Source organism: Lycorma delicatula, chromosome 4 (genome assembly GCF_047948215.1).
Source record: "Lycorma delicatula isolate Av1 chromosome 4, ASM4794821v1, whole genome shotgun sequence".
NCBI classification, from domain to species: Eukaryota; Metazoa; Arthropoda; class Insecta; order Hemiptera; family Fulgoridae; genus Lycorma; species Lycorma delicatula.
Window position 1 is genome coordinate 117,544,515 of NC_134458.1, and position 24,304 is coordinate 117,568,818.

The 24,304-nt window shown below is 26.0% G+C and overlaps 1 protein-coding gene across 3 annotated transcripts in view; it reads right to left on the minus strand.

The window, feature by feature from the left end:
- The window catches only part of Sp1 (transcription factor Sp8), a 548,926-nt gene extending 526,529 nt beyond the window's left edge, over positions 1–22,397 (minus strand). For 2 of the 3 annotated variants that reach the window (XM_075364034.1, XM_075364033.1), the window contains exon 1: positions 22,226–22,397. In XM_075364034.1, the coding sequence (XP_075220149.1) occupies positions 22,226–22,282 (57 nt within the window). In that variant the 5' untranslated portion in view covers positions 22,283–22,397. The remainder of the gene's footprint in view (positions 1–22,225) is intronic. The other variant, XM_075364037.1, reaches the window with a different exon arrangement.
- Positions 22,398–24,304: the final 1,907 nt, after the last annotated feature.

Genomic DNA, 24,304 nt, shown 5'->3' on the forward strand with positions numbered 1-24,304 from the left:
TCTAATATTCAAATAAATCCGTATAAAAGTAACTGCCTTTACTAGGATTTGAATGTTGGAAATCTCGACTTCAAAATCAGCTGATTTGCGAAGACGCGTTCACCAATATACAACCCGGCGGGTTTATTATACTAGCTTTAATACGACCCAACTTTATCAATTACTTCCAATAACTCGTTCTAATAAGCAACTTTCAGTCGATATTTAACAATGATCAATACTCGGAATGAATAACATTATCCTCGAAAATATGTAGAGCGTTCTTAGCGGTTTAAATCATTGCCTAACAGAAGACAACCACGGTGTGGATAAGAGTACGGGTGTGCAAGTGTGAGTGGAGCAAGTAATGTTCGACTGCCGTCGAGCCTTACTGGTCGCCATTCTTTCGGGACACAGGCTTTTAAGACTATATTAAGCTGCTTTTGGACTACTTAAATTCTGCCTCTGTCATGGAATACCGGCTTGTTCAAGTGTAGCAGCTAAGGGATCTACGCTCTTTAGTCTTGTCTTGCGTTGCGTCTGGATAGTGGGTTGTCTGTTCGCCGGGACTGGTGATCATTGTGGTATCCATTCTGTGCGGCTTGGCTTCCCTTCTCTTGACGTCTGGTGACGCAGTGGGGTGGCATGTTCCGAGTGATGCCGAAAGTTTGTAAAGCACATGTCGCTGACAGGGGGGATTGTTTTAGTCGGTCCTGGCTTGATCGACCCGGGTCGGTTTGGCTGGAACTCGACATAACCGCGTATGGGCGCTTTGTGATATCTGCGAGCAAATCATTTCCTGAGATTCCTACGTGGTTAGTAATCCTAGGAAAATAATTTAGCTGCAAGCATACTGCTTTGGTGAAATAGGCTAAACTCTGTAACTATAAAAGAATTAAGGAATCAGACTAGTTAGAATCTTCATATTTAATCATTATATCTGGGTTTATATGGGAAAAAGTTAAAAAAATTATTTACCGAAACATCAGAAAATTCGAATCGATTTTCTTATATCTAATGAGGTGAAAGTGATAATGATTTATAATTTTATATTACAAAGGAATGTTTAAAAAAATACATAAAACTAGCATGTAAAAAAAAAAATATATAATTTGTCGGCTGATATAATATACGGTTAATATAGCATTAGAAATATTTATTAATCAAAGTTCAGAAAGCTCAGTTGATGTTCAGGGTGGGGATAAAATACTGGATGGTTGGGGAAGCAACAGGAACATCAGCACAAACGTAAGCACGTCAGCAAGAACATAACACGCACTTGAGGGCGCTTTGAACTTATTGATTTTTCTTTATTATGCCAATTAATGTTATTTTTATTAATATATATATATATATATATATATATATATATATATATATTTTTTTTTTTATTTGCCTAAATTTTTTGCATTTTATTTATTATTTGTAGATTTTAACACTTTCATTTCTTTATTTTAACAAAAAGAAAAAGGTAGGAAGAAAGGTAACGTTTCTTTTTAATCTAGCTATTTTATCCCATCCATGTTATGTATATTGCTACTGCTTGATTCATCGACGCTGCCGACACTGCTTTTACTGTCGTTTTTAACCATTCTAAGTCTTTTGCGTATCAACAATGATGTTTCAATATAATTCTGTTCGAATTTTTAAGGCATGTCCGCAGCACAGCTTTCAATATTAAATCGTCAGTTCAGAAAACTTTTCCTCATCCATTTTGTCTTTTATTATATTTTGTCAGCGTGACATTTCCTTTCGCAACCCTCCAATATTTTCCCGTATAATACTCTTCATAGCGGGGCTTAATTAATAACATTTATTCGTACAGATCAATTTTAAACATATCTGCTAATCATGGAATATTTATACTTAGTAGCTAATCTAACAATCCTTGTTTCGTGCAGTTTGAATTCAGTGGTTTGTGAAATTATAAATTATGATAGCGAGCGTTTTCAGTTACTAAAAGAGAACAAGATGAAATGTTTTGTATTAACTTTATTTCCAGCCGTTTTTTGTAGTTCTCAGTATTCATGTTCTTTGGGTGTTTTTCTTACTTCTGACTCGATTTAAAAATTAAAAGTTAAAAATTATCCTGCAGCACTACCCGCGTGCACCAGTATTAGTTTCGAACCATTTAATACAGGTTTTTGTAGTCATTAATAGAGCCGTCACTTAACTATAACGTTTTACGTGGGTTGAAAGAACGTATGACTTTTCCGAAAAAATAATCGGTCTTCCATCAAACGTTTTATTTTTCTACCAAAATATTCCTACTATTATGAATAATTTTCCATCTATATTCCAAACTAATTAAAAATTTTCCGTAAAAGTTTCGTACAATTTATATATCGATAAATTTCTGTTGATTTCCTGTTTTATCCGTCTATCTGTCGATTTCAAAGTAACCAATAAAATACATGAAATCATAACAACAAACTTTCAAAACTACTAACAAACACCAAAATCCAGGAATGCAAAAATTAGACTCCTGTGATCGCACTAAATATTACATCGGACAAAATGGCTGTACCGTCACTCATAAACACAAGGAATACATACAGGTAATTCCATAACAGAATCAAATTTTTTCTAGTCATATAAACACGACGAGCAAAGACAATAATTACATCGTGCACATTTTACATAAACTGAAAAGATCCCAGATTTGAACTCGATTTGAAAATATGAGATTGTATACAAAATAAATTTGATAAAATCAATGTATTAAATGAATTATACAGGATTATCATAAAAGAATGGTGCGGTTTTGAACATGGTTTAAATTAAAACAGAATTACTTACAGTTTATGTTTTTTTTATTTTTCAACTTTGTCGTCTCAAACATTTTTTTACATAATTAATAAATTTCAATATGTGTGCCCTTAGTCGCTCGACAAATGTCCAAACTATACTCAACTTCTCTCCAAACATTAGTTAAAATTTCTTCGTTAATGGTTGTCATTGCTTCATTAATCCTGTTTTTTAAGCGGTTTAGGTCGCGAATTTTTTGTCTATAAACAACGCTTTTGATGTACCCCCACAAGAAAAAATCGCAAGGTGTCAGGTCTGGACTCCTTGGAGGCAAAAGTATGGGTCCTTGCCGGCCTATCCATCGATCTCCAGATTTTTCGTTCAAAGCGTCCGTGACCGATGCATTGAAGTGCGGGGGAGCACCATCTTGTTGGAAATGAAGTCGATGAATGTTTTCGAGTTCATCCAGCTGAGGAAAGCAATAATCGGTTAACATGTCAAGATACACAACTCCATTAATTGTTTTTTCAGCAAAGAAGAAAGGCCCTATTACACGATTTTTCATCACACCACACCAAACATTAACTTTAGGCGAATCGCGTTGTTTCTCAATAATTGCGTGTGGGTTTTCAGAGCCTCATATTCGTGAATTGTGTCTGTTAACACATCCATTCACATGGAATGTAGCTTCGTCTGTAAAAATTATATCATCTAAAAATGATTCGTTTTCACTTATTCTGTCCGACATTTCAACAGCGAAATTGTAACGTTTTACACCATTATCGGGTTTCAATTCCTGCAGTATCTGGATTTGATAAGCGTGTAATTTCAATTTTTTATGTAAAACTTTGTAAACTATTGATTTTGGAATACCTACTTCGACGCTTCGACGGGGGATGGACTTCCCAGGACTTCTAATTGCCGATTGTCTAATTAGTTCAACCGTTTCGTGTGGTACACTTGGTCTGCCGGTTGATTTTTGTTTCTTAACCGATCCAGTTTCTTCGAATCGTTTGAACCAACGTGTTATGTTATTTTTGTGTGGTGGATCTCTTCCGAATTAACGTCGAAACGCACGTTGAACTAAAATTACGGATTTTAATTCAGCCATCAATAAAACACACTTTGCTTTGTCTTTATCCGAGAACATAGTAACTCACTAAACTCACCGCAACAACAATATAAGAACTGACATTGTGGTTGCTGATAAATAAACTTTTGGGTTGAAGGCTTTCAGGGATACCAATATAACATCTAGAAATTTCCCTACAATCTTCCTATGAATTACTGAAACCACACCATTCTTTTATGATAACTCTGTACATAAAGAATTTTTTAATCCTCTTAAGACGGACCGATTAACAACAGTGCTACCTGTAACTCGACTTAATAATATGTTTTTAATTAGCTTTGAAAGTTTCTTTTGAAGAAAACGTCCGAGTATTTTGAAAATAAGTAATTTACTCATTTTTAAGTTTTATCACGTTTCGTTATGATATTCAAAAAATAAAATAACATTTTAACGAAGCAAGCTACTAAAACAGAAGAGAAAATAAATAAAAAATTGTAACACATCAATCACGTTATATATGATTAATTAAAAAACAAAATTCTATATATTTATAAAAACGCGTATAAATTTTACTGATTAACTGTTTTCACTTACACATATGTTTTACATATAAAATTCAAACTATGAGTTGTGAACAGTTCTGAATAAAAATCAACCTTAATTTTTTTTCTCATTAAAATATAAAATCTACTCCGTCCTCGAGTACGTACTTATTTTAACTTAATGAATAATTTTTCTCGTAAAATAATAAACATAAATGTTATATATTTATGAATTCATTAGTTATGCATATTATAATCATTATTTATCCATTAAGACTAATTTAAATTATAAAAAATAATAATGATATAATATAAATAAAAAACAATTAAATTTCAATTATGATTTATAATTCAACAAAAAAAAAAATAATGATTATAAAAACCTGAAATATTTAATAAGAATTAATTATTCCTGGAAATTCAACATAAATTAATGTAAAAACATTGACTGTAGTTGTTTTAACTAAGAACACCGGAAGTTAACAATGAAATATGTAAATTTTATACCATTTTAACTGCCTTTTCACTGTATACTGTGTATTCTTAACAAAATATACTAGGCAGGATTGGTAGTTGTAGAGACTTAGAAAGGGTTTTCGTGTGTAGTGCGTGTTTACTTAACCAGCCTGTCTTTTAGTGTTTTCCTGTCGGTGTTTGTGTATTTTTTCAAAATCTAGTTTAAAGAATGAATCTCGAGTTACATAAATAAATTATAAATTGATACGTCCGCATACATTAGTTATGTAGGCAAATAAGCAAAAAACCTTAAATAAAATTGATATTAAGTAAGTAAAATTTTTATTTATTATCTTTCAAAAAAAGAGATAAATTTTTTAGCATCTATAGATTCTTTTTCTAATAACATTTTTTTTTTCTTTTGCATTCTCCATATGGGCAGATTTTTTTTTACGATCATTAACTACGACTTTTTTTTAATAATGATTTTTTTTTAAAACCTTACGTTTTATTAAGTGTTTGTAACCACTCGTGCATTAAATTTCTTAGAGGAATTTACAAATCTTTGCGAAAATATGAAAAATTATTTAAAAAATGCTTTTTTTCTCTCTTCGCTTTCAAATTATACCAGAATTATTCTTCCATAAGTTAGTTCATTTTAGAGTTAATTATCCAGTTCCTTTTACGGAGCAACTATCAATGCTGTTATTAATCCCTGTTTACTATTTTTAAGGAATAAATTTATGCTTTAGTTTGAAAATTTCAAATAAGATAAAAAATTTCTTGCGCAGTTCTGCACAAGAAGACCGACTTTTCGTTTCCGACCCCTTCATTATAACCCAATTAGAAACGCACTGATTTTCATAGTACAACGCACTATACACGTTTGATTAACGATTATACCCTACAGACAAGCATCAAGTTTAAATTCACTCATCACTGCGACTCACTGCATAAGCGCGTATGAAAAATACATCAATATAAAGTTAACCTCAATTTGAGGTCTGTTGTCGACATTAAATTGAGCATAACTGAAGAACGACTTAACCAATCTTCATAAAATTTTCCCTTCCACAACTTTAAATATACTTCTACAGCATATCTAAATTTCAATGAAATTAATGTCATAGTTTTGGAGATTTTCGAACCACAAATTTTATACATAGCCTATACATTTTAAGTGAATTTTATTTTCATACTACTCATACTTCAAAACTAAAGAAAATCCAGTTTTATCCTCCAGTCCCACCGTGCGACCGAAACTAATATTTACTTTTCTTCGAACGAAAAGTCTGTAAAAATAGCATATAAAAACTAACAGCGTAAATAAAAGCGCTAAACAACAGAATTATCACTTGCAAATTAATTAAATCTATAAATTTTCTAACAACGGACGAATTTAACATTTCTTCTTTATCTTTATCATGGGGGATAGAACTTACATCAATAAATATTAACAACAACATGGAAAGTTTTACAGATGACACATAAAAATTCACCGAATCAAAATTAAATTTACCATGAAATTCTACAAGGGAAAAAGAAATTGACAAAAACAACATATTAAACGAATCAAATTTAATTCAGATTAAATATATTATTTGACAACAAATAAACCACTTTAAAACGAGCATAAATAATAGCAATGAACACCGGTGAAAAAGGAATACATAATTCCTGAGAAAAAGTTTAATGGAAAAATAATTTCCACTTAATTTAAAAATTATTCGTTGATAATTTAAAATACTCGAATTAAAAAAAAAACTCGGTCGCAGTAAGTACGTCAGAAGAGCGGATTTCCGGTTTTAGTTAATCTTGAAACCGTATCCAAAAACCCAGTTTTTTGGGTCTAACTTCAGTTCCTGTAAACCGATTCGCTTGAAAATCAATAGGCCTCTATTCCCAATTTACATCACCCCACCAAGGTTTGTCAAAATCGGTTAAGATTTAGGTCCGGTAGAGCGAACGAAAAAATCTTATACATACATACTTACATATATATATATATATAAACATGATTGGGCGCAGTAGCGATTTCCAAATTCTTTGGAAATCCGCAAAAAAGGTTTTATCATGGTTCTTTCATGATAATCGAATTTGATAATTTTTCGTTTTTTACAGATTTTTATAATAAAAATGTTCATCATTTTTTAATGAAAAGCTTCTTACGTAATAATAATAATAATAACAACCTCGTAAACGTTTTAAATCAGTGATTCCCAAACTGTAGGCGGCGGTGCCCGGGGAAACCGCGGCCTCTTCACAGGGGCGCCGCGAAATATTGTAAGAGCTTCATAATTAATTGAACCAAGAGACATTTACAATTATTAATTTAATGTTAATAAAGTAAAAAAATAATGAAGATACACGAGTTTTATTTATTTTTATCTTCTTACTTAACTACTAAGTAATGGGAGGACACCATGACTGTTAGTCATGGTGCCCTTACTTAGGGTAGGGCACCATAGAAAAATTTTAATTGAAAAAGGGCGCAGCGACTCGGTAAAGTTTGGGAACAACTGTTTTAAATGAAAATTTTTTTTCAATAATTTGGCCAAAATTATGGTCAACAGATCTAAAAATGTGTGTGAAAATTTAATATTTTTCATTTTAACAATACATTTGAAAAAAAATCAAATTTTAAAACTTAGTATTAAGAAATACATAAAGACCATTTCTTTAGTACTTTTATCAATATTTTTTAAAGCTACAAAAAAATTTTTTTTTCTACCTAGCGATAAATTTTTAAATTGTACAAAAATTTATAGGAATAGTTTATTTTAGGTTTTGTGGTTTTTTTAGAATTACTTGTATGAAAATACACTTACTTGTATTTACAATACAATACACAAATACACTTATTTGTAATACAAATACACTTACTTGTATGAAAATTAACTAAATATATTTATAAATTTCATAAATAGACAAAATTTATACCAGGTTAACTATCAAATTTAATCTAATTCCTTGAATAAAATATCAGAAAAGTCTCAGATTTTGATGTATATTTAACTTCATCAGATTCTTCAAATTTTTATGAAGTATTAACTTAGTCAATTTTGCGTTTTTTGATTTCCTTTAAAGTGTTTTGAGACACTTTTTTCTCAAAAAAAAGAGGCTGTTTATTTTTGAACAACTTAATTTGGCAGATTGTAACTCAAAAAAAACTTTTTGTAGATTATTTTCTAATCTTGAAGCATGTTTATCATAAAGTTTTAAATAAATTTCCTAAACCTCAGATCATTAACTCGTATTCATTTCACTTTTTTTTTTAAAAAAAGAATTGACATCACTGCAACTTGAATTCACAATTATTACATGGACTACATTGAGTTGATTTCGTGAATTCAAATGTATAAATTAAAGGAAAATTAATAAATAGTTAACCAAATTCCATCCTAACAGATGAATATAATTATTTATAAAAAAAAATCAAATTTATAAAAAAATAAAAATACTGAGATGGTAAACATACCACATACATATTTAAAATTTAAAAAAAATTATGTTGTTTTAATCTAAATTTCATACGTATAATCTGACGAAGAAGAAATATCATCGAAAGCACTAAACGTGATGAAGAGGAAAATCTAATAAAGCAGTAAACAAGTGGAAAAATTAATTTTTATAAATAATTAAAGAGACGTTTATAATAATAGTTTTTTTTTTATTTATTATTATATGATTTACGTAGCGGCAAAGGAGACGCAACGTTTCCAGTTTTCTCGAGCAACCAACTTTTATAACTTAACATATGAAGAATCTGTTTCTATATCCATAACTGTAACCCAGTTATTCAATCGATTATTACTCTTTACTTGAGACAGTATAAAGTTTTATAATCGTCGAGATTATCGAATTGATCAGTTTTTTGATATTTTATCTTGAATCAACCATTTTAAAAGATTATAGTTTTTTAGTTCCGTAAATAAGTTTTTAACATATTAACCTTACAAAAAAATACTGAACTTGATTATACCCTTTGCTAAAAGTAAAAACAAATCATTCTGTTCACACAGTTATTCATTTCACTTAGTTATTGTTAAGAAAACTAACAATTTATTAATTCCGTCGTTACTGTGAATTTTCTGTAAAAACGGAATTATTTTTAATAATTTTTACTATTATTATTATCATTGCGATTTATTTATATTTAATGTATTTTTATTGAAAAACTTAAAAGAAATTAGTTGTTTATATGATTAGTAAAATAATATAATAATTACACGGATAAAAATGAAGAGAAAGTGATATAACGTTTTTTTAATCTTTTTTGTGTGGTAATTTTGGTAAGAAAATCGTGTTTTGTCTGAATCAGATATTTTAAAATGTGGCCTACTTAAGTACGATGACATTGATAACACTTTTTATTGTTATTAAATAATTTTTTCTGTTATTATATAATATTAATAAAGATTAAAAAAAAAAGAAATAGATAGTGACGTTAAAAGAGTGAAAGGATATAAGACGGAAAGCGAAAGATAGGTAAAAGAGAGAGAGAGAGAGTTTGACAGTGAAGTAAGAATTATTCTTATGGGGCGGGGTACGCCCGTTATAGTAGCTAAGAATAAGCAAACGGTTGTATTACTTTTTATCGCTGACTAACTGAAATAAATTAACGTATTAACTTAAAAAACAGTTAACTTAATTATTATTTGTATTTATTTATTATTTTAATTTTAATTCTAAATATTAAATAAAAACTAAATTTTATTACAAATGTAAAATGATAGGTGATTATAAGTTATAAATATAATAATTTTGTTTAATATTTCTATTTATTTATTATTACTTTTTTGTTTAATAATAATAGTTTGTTTTCTTACATAATGAAAAATTATTAAAATAGATAACGAAACATTTCTGCCTTACAGTTGGCAAATTCTGAACTTGTAACTCGGTCAGGCTTATTATTTTTTTCACAGCTTTACAAAATTAATTTCTCATCAACGTACAAAAAAAGGGGATAAGTAAATTTTATAATTGAACATCAGCCTGTAATTATCGGAATAAATTCAATAAAAATATTAAAAAAATTGCTTAATGAAAAAATAAAGAAATGAAAAAACAACTCGCTCACAGTCTGTTACCATAGAATTAAGTGTAATTTTTTTGATCATATCTAAGTATCGCTCTTCTATAAAAAAAATTACACTTAAAGGTCTTAAAATCCTTTAAATTTAAAAATATAATTATTACTATTTATTATTGTTTTGAAATAATTAGTTGTAGGCCTATATCATTTTATATTATAGAAAAAGCTTCTTGAAACTTTTCTATCAGAAAGAAAAAGAATCTCGTTTAAGACTTCAGATTGTGTTCATAATACCAACAGAAGCGTTATTTTTTAGCAGCTGTTTATAAAATGATTATGGTAAACTTAAAACTAGTAATCATTAACTACCATGGAATAGAAAAAAAAGGATATAAAGCCTACCAATTAACACCTTTATATTCCATTTATTCTGGTTGGCACTCTGTAACAACTGATGATAAATTCCTTTTCTGTACCACGTAAAAGAATGCCATGATCTCAAATATAGAACTTCGGATGAAAAACAGAGAAGCTACGTTCCGACACGGAGAACGTTTTTATGAAAATAACCCTAGTATTTTACAAGAAAAAAAATGTTTTAGGCAAACGGAATTAAATTGAGAATGAATTAATTAATTAATTGACGGTAATGGTAATAGTTGTTATAGAAACCCACAACTTTAGTTCATCACATTGGTTAAGAATATGCGTTTCCATGGCAATAACTTCCCCACTAAGTAAATAATTTTTGAAGATCCCACCCTGTTTAGTACAAATTCAAAATCAATATTTTTAAAGTTAAATTCTAAAAATTAGGCAACAAAATTAATCTAAACTTTATAAAGACTAGCCGGTCAGAGTTCAGCTCTTGGACTTCCCACTACATTTATTATCCTCATGTTTCTGAGAATAATACTAATAATTAATAATTAAAGCTTGTTTAGTTTATAAAAACTATCATTGTATTGTAATCTTTTCAGAGCAATACTTTGGTCAGCACAGAACACAAAACGTTTTGAAGTATGTAAGTTTCAAAGTAATCCGCCCCAGCGAGGAGTTGATGGCACTTCGTTTCTTTTTTTTATTATTTTCATTTTATGATTTTTTAATTTTTTGTTTTTAATGGTTTTTTTTGTGGAAGAGTTTGTGAACAACATAATTTAAAGAAAGGATTTTTATATAATATTTACAGCTTATAAATCTCTGGAGTGTATTTATATATATAGGCACATCTTACTTAAAAATATTATCTTTATTAATCTCTTAAGTTAACCAATCAACTATACAAACTTATAAATTAAATTCACTATGTTTCACTTAGAATTCTCTAAGCTTTCTCAGATGACAATACACACATCATACAAAATTCTCTTACTGTCACCTTGGGAAGCTCCTAATTGTCACCTGAGGAAGCTTAGAGAATTCTAAGTGAAACGCAGTGAATTTAATTTATAAGTTTGTATAGTTGATTGGTTAATCCAAGATATTAATAAAGATAATATTTTTAAATAAAATAGGTTTTGTTATTATAATTAATTCTATCCAATCAAGAGGAAAATAAACTTAAATAGATTACATTTAAGTTAATATTAATGTATATGTTTGTTTCCACATGAAACTCTGGAAGCCATGTGAGAAGCATTGACTCTCCAAATGGAGACCAGCCACTTGAAGCGTCTACCCTTATGATTTATTTATTGTCATCGAAAAATCAACTAAGCTACGTTTCTCTATAACAGAAAAAGATATTGAAAAAGACAAAGAAACCTATTTTTGTAGAAATTTTATTTTTAAATAAATTTCAAGTGGTTTCTGAATTTGGTTTTATCAACGGTTTGGCCATTAGTAAAATTGAATACGGCAAGGAACATAATCCCATTGTTACCGCAAAAAAACGGTTACCATTTTGAAACTGTGAAACATTGGTAACGGCAATATTTTCCTACATTCTTTCCAGTTATAAAAATTATTTTCATATAAAATTATTACAGCTCAGTCGGTTAACTAGTTTTAGCGTAAAAAAGTAATAGGCCCATAGAAATTAGTAGATTTTTTTTTACATTTATACGAGATAGTAAGTAGATCGACTCGCTTAAGTTTTATTTCTGTAAAGAATTGTATTATTTTACATTTATATTATAATGTGTTGGTTTAATTACTTTAATAAATTTTAGATATACGATATAAATTTGTTCATAACAAATTTATTTATTTAAAAAGATATATTTAAACATTTTTTATTATCATCCAGTTTTAAGTCTAGTGATGTACAACGTTAATTTGTTGTGTTTTCTTCATTATTAAATCTTATAATTTCATTATCTATCTTCAGGATATATTTAACATCTTTAAAGCTTTTTTTTTTTTTTTTATAATTTAATTCGGTTTTTCAACCTTTTAAGAAAAATACTAGTTTTTTTGTAGAAATTTTATATTTATTAAATATATGTTGACGGGTTTTTTTATTTATTTATTCTTAATAAGATACATAAATATTTTCACCTGATTTAATTTAAACACATTAATAAATAACACATTTTACTTTATAAATTATTTATCAAGCATACAATTTTATCTTAAAAAATAATCATCTGTGAGAAAATATTAATTACTGTATAATTATCTACGATATTATATTACGTTATATATTATACACTTCTAATTTAATAATGTATTTATTTAATAATATTATATTTCAACGTTTTACAAATTACAAATAAAAGAAGCCAACAATAATAATAATAATAGTTCGAGTAAATTAAATATGTTGTAACTTTTGAAAATATCCGAAAAAAGTAGATACACATATATAAAAAAAAGTTATTTTTAATTGCTAGTTGTAATTTAATTAAATTTTAAACACGTTATTAATTTTTTTAAATATTATTTTTTAAATATTTAACATATTTGAAATTTTTCATATATAATCTGCATTCCGTTTACAATGTTCTTTATTCATCACAACATCATTTAAAGGTACATTGACATCATACAAAACATGAAATATCGTTTCTTTAAATTTTAATATTTTGAAGACGGTTCCAAAGTAAAAACAAATTATCATCTACCAAAATACCGGTTAATTTGGCAGCGAGTTTAAAATGTTCAACATTTAAAGAAGAATTATTGAATAAAATTTTTTTATTAGTTTTCATTATTGTTTTCAAAATCGGTTTTATAAATTTTTTTTTAGTTTTATTTTTATTTAAAGTATCGGCGGACGCATTAACAAAAAAAAAAGAAACTACATGCATATGAAGTCAAACCGTTCGCAAAAAACCGTTTAAGTAAAACTTATTTCTTGATTGAAAAGAGTAAAAAAGAAACTTAAGAGAATTTATGGTAAGAAATTATTGCTAATAATTGTATATATAATATAATAAATTATTATTATTATTATATAATTGTATTATATGGTAATAAGAAAGTATTATTCTATCTTAAAATTATTCACGTACATCATACAAAATAAAACTTATTTTTTTAAAAAATTTTGAAATATAATTTTATTTTACGGTTTTTTATTTTATTTTAATCAAAAATTTTCTACCTATTTCGGTGAAGTTTTGCGTGAAAATTTTTTGAATATCACTTTGACATCAGGTTGTATATTGTTATTACAATATATTAATTCATTGCTAAAACATGACGACAAACAAATAAAAATAATAAAATCATCTTCAAGTCATTTGTGTTAATAATAATTTTTTTTCTAAACGATGCTCCACATAAGTTGTTTGAAAAAATGTAACTGTACAACCAACAGAGGAATTTGCTCTACTACAAAATAATTGTAACAATATCTACATGACGGAAAGTCAAGGACTGAAAGTACCATAAAAAAATGTGTCTGTATCTACCTTGCTGTGTGTGTGAGTGTGTGTGTTTGTCGAATCGAGACGCTTCTTACTTGAAGTTAGTTAACAAAAGAATTTATTTTCAAACAATTAACTTTTTTTTAAATGAATATTATTATTATTATTACGGTAATATTATAACGATGTAATATTTTCGTTAATTTTGTTAATATTTTATTAATTCATAATAAACAATGACTAATAAATATAAAACATTGATTTTTAATAGTTCGTTTACTAATAATGTTAATAATATTAAGAAGTTTAACGTAAATATCTACAAATTTTTTTTATAGATTATTAAACTGTTTTCCCTAAAAAAAAAAAAAATACATTATATTTAATTATTTATAGAATTTTTTTTTGAAATATATATAAATTTTATTGGATCGTTTAGGGTTTCTCAAACCTTTTTTTTAATTTTTTTTTAGCCTCAAAACTGTATCTGAGGAAAATAAAAACATGACTTTATAATATATTTTACCGAATGGACTATGGAGGAGGGGAATTTCAACAATAAAATCTTCTTTTTTTTTTATTTAACTAATAGGATTTTCAAGTAAAAGAATGACATTTTTTTACAATTTATTAGAATTTAACATTACTTCAAATGAACGTTTTTGTTGACTCCCCCCCCCCCCCACCGCGGTTGTTAAAAGGAAAATACGAGGAAAGCATGCCAAAAATTATTTATTCACTTTTTTGTTTTTTTAATTATTTATTTGGTCATAAAATGTTGAGAAAAGGGGAAAACGGCGGTAATTATATTTCTTTGTATCTATTTGCTTTAATAACTTGAGAATAGCTTGATCAAAAGTGTTCAAATTCGGCATAATGGTTTATAAATATAGATTAGTGATGTTATTAAAGTTTTGGTTCGGAACCTTAAAGGAGTGAGGAAATAGAGGAAATTTAGAAGTCATTTTTCAAATAAATTACCGTGAAAGTTAAACAACTTGATTTTTTTTCACATTATTTTATTTTCAGTAGGAAAAACTATTTGTTTTATAGCTTAATTAGATTATTATTATATTATTACATTATTATATTATATTATATAGATTATTATTATAAATTAAATGTAAGAAAGTTTTTTTTTTTAAACTAAAAAATTATAACCCTTATTAAAAAGATTTAACAATTAAGGTTGATTTAACAAATTTTGTCCAGTTCGAAAAATTCCGAAACATAACTTAGACGTAGATCAAATTAATTGATTTTTTAATGGCTTTTGGAAATTCAATTTTAACAAAAGGTTTTTAGAAGTAAGCATATTTACTCGTAAAATTTTAGCATCACTTTGTAGTTTATTCTGATTTTTTCTTTTATTAAGTGACTATAATAGTTTAAAATTTCAGTATATCTGTGGCTATATTTTGGATAAAAAATTAGTAATAGCATAAAATATTTTTAAAGATTAGAGATTTCGCTAATAATAAGTCGGTGCATTCTGGACGAACTCGTTTTTACTCCGTGTGGAATATTCTACAAATCATTATTTACCTATTAAAAATTATCATTTAAACGGCCGAGTAGCTGAAAATATTTTTATACATATTAAGCTTATTATCAATTTTAATAAAATTGAGTGGAAAACATATTTTGCATAACATTCTAAAATAAATAAAAAAATTAAACTACGTGAATATTTACATAATTTTACTTACAATTTTATATTTTTGGAGTTTTTAATTTTTATTACGTATTAAATTGTTTTGTTCTTTTAAACCTTTTAACATTTGTTAGCTTGTAAAATTACAGGTCGAGTTTTTTTCTATGATCAATAAACGACACCCGTATAGTAAATTTTCGTTATAATTATTATTGTTTATTAATTTTTTTTATTATGTTCTTGTTCTTTTTTGTTGTATTTTTTTTTTAATTAAAATGAAAGATCTTAACATTATTTTAATGTTAAGATCACTAATTAAGATTGCTGTTAATGTTTTAACAGCAGTTTTAGTCAGATAGTTTCTATATTTTTTTTTTAAATACATAAAAAAAGTTAGAGGAAGCTCGTAATTCGGCCCATATGAATTTTTTTTTTACATATTCAATTCTCAGGTTACTATGGTCAAATTTCGTTTTTTTTTTAGTTTTTTTTTTAATTTGACACCAAATATAAGCTTTTTTTTTAATTTAACACCGACTTTAAAAGTCGGAATTTAAATAATTGTAATGTTTTTTGTTTTTTTTTTTTTTTGTTTTTTTATTGAGCTTATTTTAAGTATATTTTATTTGATAAAAATAGATTAATATTATACAAGTACGGTAGAAAATTTCTTCAAGTAATTTTTTTTTATGGTTATTACCATTGTAACTGTAATTAATTTATATTGGCCTTTCTAAATTTAACTTTATGTGAATTAAATCAAAGTATTATTAAACTTATTGCTTAGAACTATCTACTTTATTAAAAAAATTGTTTGGAAATGTATTTAAAACTCATGTACGAAGAAAATGTAGAGAAACAAAACATGATTACTTTTGTTTAATTAACTTTTATATCTTAATTTTATGAACGAAATTTTGTATTATAAAAATCACGTTTTAATAGGTTTATCTTAATATTTTCAAAGTATTTTAAATATTTAATATTTAAAAATATTTTAATATTTTAACAGGTTGACTTTTACAACCAAAACTGCAACAAAAAAAATTTCCCTCCCAAGTTTTTTTACCAACTTTTCGAAGAAAAGTTACTTTCGGTCGCACGGTGAGATTAGAAGGGTGAAATTAATTTTTTTTACATTTTGAGGTATGAGGAGTAAGAAAATATTATTCACTTAAAATGTGTTTTCCTTATATATATACTCGTAGACCTATATATAAAATTTATGGTTCGAAAATCTCCAAAACTACTGAATAAATTTCGTTGAAATTTAGATATAGTAATGTATCTGAAGTTGTACATGTGAAAATTTTATGAAAATTGGTTGTGTCGTTTCTTTCTGAGTTACGTTTAATTTAAGGTCAACAACAGACAATATAACCTCAATTTGAAGTATTTTTTTCGGTCGCGTAGTGGGATTAGAAGGTGAAAATGAATTTTCTTTTGTTTTGAGGTGTGAGGAGTGCGAAAATACCATTCATTTAAATTGTGGATTTCTTATATATATATATATATATAGAGAGAGAGAGAGAGAGGCCTATTGTGTAAAATTGTGGCTCAAAAATCTCCAAAACTACTGGATAAATTTTATTAAAATTTATTTATGCTGTAGTAGTGTATCTGAAGTTGTGCACGTGAAAATTTGATGGAAATTCGTTGAGTCGTTCTTCAGTTACGCTCAGTGTAAGATCGACAACAGATAACAAAACCTCAGTTTGAGGTTACATCGACTGTTTAGTGGTGTATTTTTCATGCAACAAGTCACAGAGGTGAGTGAGTTTAAACTTGATGCTTGTGTGTAGGGTGTAATGGTTAATCGAACGTATACAGAGCGTTATATTCTGAAAATCAGTGCGAAATAGCGACAGCGACGGAAACGTAAAGTAGATTTTCTTGCGCAGAACTGTGCAAGTTTTTTTCACTTCAATCTATACATTTTCTATACAAAATTTAATTTTTATCATAAATTCTGTGTAATTATAAAAAAAAATCTGTGACAAAATTTCGGCCTCACAGTATTAGTTTAGTGTTAGTCACAGTATTTTAGATAAATCGGTCACTTTTTATTTTACTTATCACTTTTTAATAACAATTCAAAAGGAACTATGAAATTGAAAAAAAATAAACACAGTAATTGAAATTGAAAAAATAAAGTATTTCTATTAAAAGTAGCAGTTTTATAAATAATTAAAAGAATCTATGTACAGTACTTACAAGTTTTTTTCCGATTTAGTAGTAATTTTATAAAAACAGTCCAGTTACATACGCGTAGCATATCTCGCACAACACAAGATCATAACTTATTTACCGATCTAAATAAAAAAATTATTCTACAAATCAAATTTATTTTGTAAAAATCAGCTATTATTTTATAACAACAATGTAGAATTTATAATTTTTGGGAAGCAGTGTAGTAAGTTTCGATTTAGGTAATACACAAAGAAACTAAGTGTACTACTGGAGTCAACGTAATTTGCTCTATTACAGTACGATAGTTTTTCATTAAAAATTAAAAGCAATAAACTTAACTGCAAATATAACTTAAGACAGATTCGGGTCTAATAGCAGCCACCCTGTTAAGGTTCATATTCGATACAACCGACAATTTAAATATATGTTTATTCTGAGTGTATCGCCTAAAAATATTATTTAACTTTTATTTTATACAGATCTTTTTATTCCATTATATTCATCTCATATATTTTATAATAATGTTTATAACATAATTTTATTAATTAATTTCATCGTTTCTTATCCAATAATTTTTTTTATTCGTCAAATCTTAATTTTTTATATATTATTAGGCGGTAAAAAAGCCTGTTACATCCAGTAAACAAAAATTATGCTATTAAATTTTTTTTTAAATATAATTTAAAAACTCATACATTAAAAATATATTTTAATAAGATAAATTTTATTACATGCAAATGAATCAAATTTTTTCCATTACCCGTTAATTTTCATGTATATTATTTTACGGTTTTGTTATATTTATACAATAATAATATCTCAACTTAATATAATAGCTAAAATACAAATAAAAAAGGTAACGACAGTTATACTAGTAATATGTAACGCTTGCCATGTGTTATTTTACTTTTTGGGTAAAAAAATTATTAAAAATTACTTTCTCAACTATAGTATAGTTTTTCACCTTTTTTGTGATAACCTCAGAAACTGAGTGCCCCTTTCTAATCCCAATATACTAGATAGATGAAGTATGAAAATTTTTAGCATGCAAAAATGTCATACCTTACCGGGGATCTAATCTGAATGAAAAACAGAGATGCTAACACTTCACCATCGTGATCGAAGGAATGGAAATGAAATTATTTGTTTTAAAATTAATTAATATAGTTTATAATAGTTCTCAGTTTTATTAAAATAATTAATTTAACTGATAATTCTTAACTTTATTTTTTGTTAATACATTTGTATTATTTATATAGCCTATTTATTAATATAATTTTTATTCACAATATCAATTTCTTTTCTATTTTTGTTTATTTTAATAATAAATAGTATTATTTATACTAGTATTTTTATTATTTTACCAATAATTGAGGAATATTTGAAAATTGTTTTTATCATTTTTGTTATTAAGTACTTTAAAAAATTACAAATGAACCTTTGGACCTTTTATCTAATTTAGATTATTGTAGTTTAAATCATATATTTAAATTATCAAATTAATGTTATTTTAAATCTGCCCATTTCGAAAAAAAATAAAATATTTTTGATGAAATTCAAAATTACATTTGTAAACTAATTTTTAATAATTTAATATATACTAGGGAGCTGTGCCTCCTGGCCGCTTCGCGGCCAACATTTCAGTATTTCTCTTACCAATTATAATACAGGAGAACCAATGTTCGTTCATATCTCAACTCGAAGTTAAGGAAAACTTTGAGTGAGGCCTCATTAGGTGTGACTTGATTCTCCAAATATTTTAAGCCATTGCCCGTCCTAGTAAATCGATTTTAGGTCTCAAATTATTACAATTTTCGTGTTTTCAGAATTTTTTTTTTACCATTTTGTAATATAGTTGGAATTTGATTATAAAAATACATCTGTAAATAATTTGATTATGAAGATTGATGTACAACCTGATACAAATATAAATCAAAAAGTGGATAATTTTACTAATTCCTTTACTTTAAATAAAGCTGTTTAAAAAATCATTAGCTGATTTATGTTTTCTATATTTTTTTATCAATGTAATTTTTAAAAATATAACCCTTGAAAAAATCTTGTTTGTTTGTTGAATTTTTTAAATTGAAACAAATACATAACTAAATAATTTGTTAATTTACAAAATACAACAAAAACCTTCTATTTTTTATTTACATCTTTATATACATTCCATTTTTTTATTTTCTATCGTTGTATATACAATTTATGACAAGGAATTTATAATTTTTTTTTAATTTATTTTATTTTATTATTGTAATATGTTTTAAAGAGAAAAATGATATTAAAAAAAATGTTAGATTTTTGCTGGGAACTGATCCGAGATTATATAATTTAATTATCAATATTTTTTAAACTAATTGCAATTAAATATTGTACTTGTATTATCTCTTACTAATTCTAATATCGTTTTGAAAATTTATAATCTAATATCAAAATATATAAAATATTTTACTCAATACAAATTTGATTTACGGATAATTTAAAATATCAATAAGTATTTACAGTTGTAATAAAAATTATCATATAATTATCATTTACGTATTTATGATGTATTTTCCGGTTAAAAATAGTACTTATAGGTAAGCATTTAAAAGGAAACTTTATCAATTTCTAAGTATTTAAATATTAAATATACATTGTAGTACATTTTTAAATTTTAAAACCTCATTTAAAATAATTTATTTTTAAAAGTAATAATGTAATTAATTTCGTAATTTTTATTCAAAATAACTAATTTTTTTCCTTTCTTTGGTTTTTATTTATCTTTAATTTGATTATTCTATTATACGCTTACCTATTATTTGTATTATTTTAAATCACATTAAAACTATCTTAATCGTTATCCATAATAGTACAATAAAATCTATTAAATTAAAACATAATAGAAAAATTAAAAATGAATTTATAAACATTATTGATATAAGCCTAAACATAGTAATATTATTTGTATTAATCCGAACGGTAGATTCATTTAATATAAATAAAATAACGTTTGTTTTTCATTATTATTATTACTTTATTTTTAATTAAATAAATAAAAAATACATTTTATTGAATAGTTTAGAATAGGCTAATCGCACATTAAGAGAGAAAAAATTGTTGGTTTATATACGGTGAATCTATTCCATGTATTTAAAAAATTAAAAATATATAAACAGTTCGAAATTTTTCCGTTAAAAGTAAGAAAAACCTGTTTAAAAATAATTAGAAAGAAATATTAATATTATACTTTTTTATTTAATAAAGAATATACAATATTGGCAAAGTTTGTTATAACATTTTTTTTTTTAATTTTGTTTATTTATTTAAAATATATATCTATTTAAAAAAAAAAAAATATGTATATAATAAAACTATTTTTTATGTATTATTTTAATTACTATTAAAAATAATAAAATCATTAGTAAAATAGTAGATAAATAATGTATTTAGTTCAACAATTTAAAAAAAACCTTATAAAATTTTAAAAATATAAACATAATACCAGCTCCAAATAGTAATTTAAGTAGACTATTACTTTTAGGCATAATAAAATAGAAATACTGACAATGGTATTTAATCAATTTTATTATTTGTATATTTAAGATCTTAATTTAATATGAAAATCATAAAAATACAAATACTGGATTTAATTATCTTAATTATTAATAAAATTAAAAAAAATTATTTTCATTCATTAGTATGTTTATCTATATTTTTTTTTGTGTGATCGTTATTTAAATAAATTAAAACAACTAAATTATTACAAATTTTAATTATTATTAAACCATTTTAGGATATAAAAAATTTCAGATTAGATAGATATAATTTTGTATTTATTTAGTTTTACCAATGATCAAATTTCATTATGAAAAAGAAATCTATCAAAAAAACTCTTTCGCTCTACATATGTATATATCTTAATAAATAAAATTATTTTGAAATTAAAATTTTGTGTACTATATAATGTAATTCTATTATTTTTTTTTTAAATAAAAAATTATAAAAATAATTTTAATGTAATTATTTATGGTTATCGTAATAAGCCATCGTAAACAGATTTTAATACAAACAAAAAAGAATTTAAATTAAAAAAAAAAATTAATTACGTTTTAACAGATTCATTTAATCATAAAATTATTTAATAAAATAAAAACTTATTTTGTCTTCTGGTTTTTTATACTTTTAATATTTCTAATATTTGGATTTATAAGAAAATATTTAGAACAAAATATATAAAAGAAATAATAATGAATTACTAAAAAACAAGAAAATAATAACAATATTGATTATAAATTATTAGAACAGAATACAGAAAAAATGCAAGAGCTTCAAACCAGTCAATCGGAAGGTTATGAAGAAAATTTGTGGAACATCTATTGGTATATTATATATATATAGAATTATTTTTTGGGAACATTTATTGATGTATATATATAAAACCTATATATAGAATTATTATCAAGTTGACATCAATTCACGTAAAAACTATTTTTAATTTTTTTTGTGCTTATTGGACAATTTTTAATGTGTTAAAATTATGTATGAAATTCTATTTTATAAGTCTAAATTTTATAAAAAAAAAACTATTAATTTTTCGGATGATAGATTTTCGGATAGTTGGTTATCGGATAACTGACGCTGTGCTGTATAATTCTGTTATAATAAAAACAATTTTTTTTTTTTTTTTTTTTTTTGGAAGGGTTGGATTTTGGTGCAAATGTTGGTAGCCCTTTTTACGAAACTTACATTCAATTCGTTATTATCCGGCGAACGCCTGGCACTGTCGCCGCTCTTTTCTTCCATCGATGGTACCACTTCCAAATCCAAAAAATAGACGATTACCGTATCGCGGTATTCCCGCGTGTTTCCACATAACCGCGACTCACAAACAGTGGACTAACAACTAAAAGCGACCGGCTGTACTAGCAATAGACATCATTAGATTATTCCCCTGTATTCAGCCCTACTACCTTCACCTCAAATTATATTCCCCTCGATAATTTGAGTTTTCGTTCGTTCGGGTTTACGTCGTGCCTTTTTTTACTTTCTGCCGTGTTATCTCTCTGTTGCTGTAAACCAGCATGGAGTACGGAAAGCCCTCCCATTTAATGATAGGCTGCGGTTGCCGCTAGCAACGCCATCTGCTGGCGTAGCGCTGCGATTTTATACTACGCCATCATTTTGATAATTTTTTATTTAATCGATAGATGGCGACACTAACCGAAACCACATGTTTTGTTACTACAAAACCGGCTAAATTTTAACGTAAAATTATTTTTCAACATTTAAACGACTATATTAATATAAAATAAAGTATATTTATTTTATTGTATGTAATAATACACCAATTGTAAAATATATCTTCTAATTAATGCAAAACGATATTTGCCTTTTTAATGTTTACAATAAGCCTAAAATATTACATTATATCATACTCGATATTATTAAAAAAAAACTATTTTTTTTTTATAAATTATATTATAATTAGCATACATATATACATATATACATGTAAACAGCTTAGAGACATTTTTTAAAGTTAAAAAATGGTGTATATATGTCTTTTTATTTTTTCTATAAAGATATTCCGCAAATTTTCATTAAGTTAGAAACTAAAAACTTTATAAATAAAGATCAATTGCCTCTTCGGCCTTGAAAAGTTGCTTCTGATGTTATAATAATTTTTTTTAAATTGTTATCCTAGTAATGTTTATTACTCCGCTTTTAAAATAGATACATCCTTTTATTTAAAATAAATATAATTTAATTATTTTAACTTTTAACGCGAAGCTTAATTAAATTAAATACTTATTTATTCATGATATTCTAATAAAAGAATCTAGAACACTATAAATAACAAACACATTATTAAAAATTATAATTAAAGCAGTAACCAGTTCAGATGTAGATTATTTACAACAGAGGCTGCGATAAGCCTGATAGTATTGTAACTTTGAACTCCTAACAGATCTACTATAGAAATGAGGTTACGTTACAATACAACTACAATAACAATAAAACTGACTGTTATTCAGTAGTTTATCATTTTTTACATAAACAGATGTGATTCAAGTAGCTGTAATTATCATTAAATATTTGTTATGTTTCATTTTAATGAAATGTACTTTATGAAAAGAAATTCGAGTAGGTTCACTATAATAACAAGAGTTAATTGATTTGCATAGGAATTATTCAGTAAATCACTCATTAAATAATTTTTATTTGATCAACATAATCTTATTATTTCTATTATACCAATGAATAAATTAAAAAAAAATTAAATAATTTGTTGAAACCTCTACATGAAGGTTATTTAAGAACGTATATCATAATATAGACCATCGGGATCATATTTTAAAGTAATTGTGTTTAATTAATATTGTGTGAGTTTCACAAACTTCTGCAAATAATGAAAATACTAGAATGAGCGATATTAAAGAACCAACGCCGAACCAGATTAAATTGCCCCGTTCGTTTGTCTCTTTCAATTGGCCACCTCAAAGAGAATATCTCAATGATATAACGTAGCTCAACCTATATACTTAATCTCTTTCTGTCTGTTCCTGCATATTCCATTATATCAGTAGTTATTCTATCCTGTGTTAATAAACATTTGATGAATTCATAACAGTATACTAATAAACTAAACACTAAAATAATATACTAATATTAATACTTAGATGCTGGTCCTGTATATGTCTCTCAATCTCTTTCTTACTCACTCACTCTCTCTCTCTCTCTCTCTCTCTCTCTCTCTCTCTCTCTCTCTCTCTCTCTGTGTGCGCGTGCGCGCGTGTGTGTGTGTGTGACTATTGGTGCGACAGT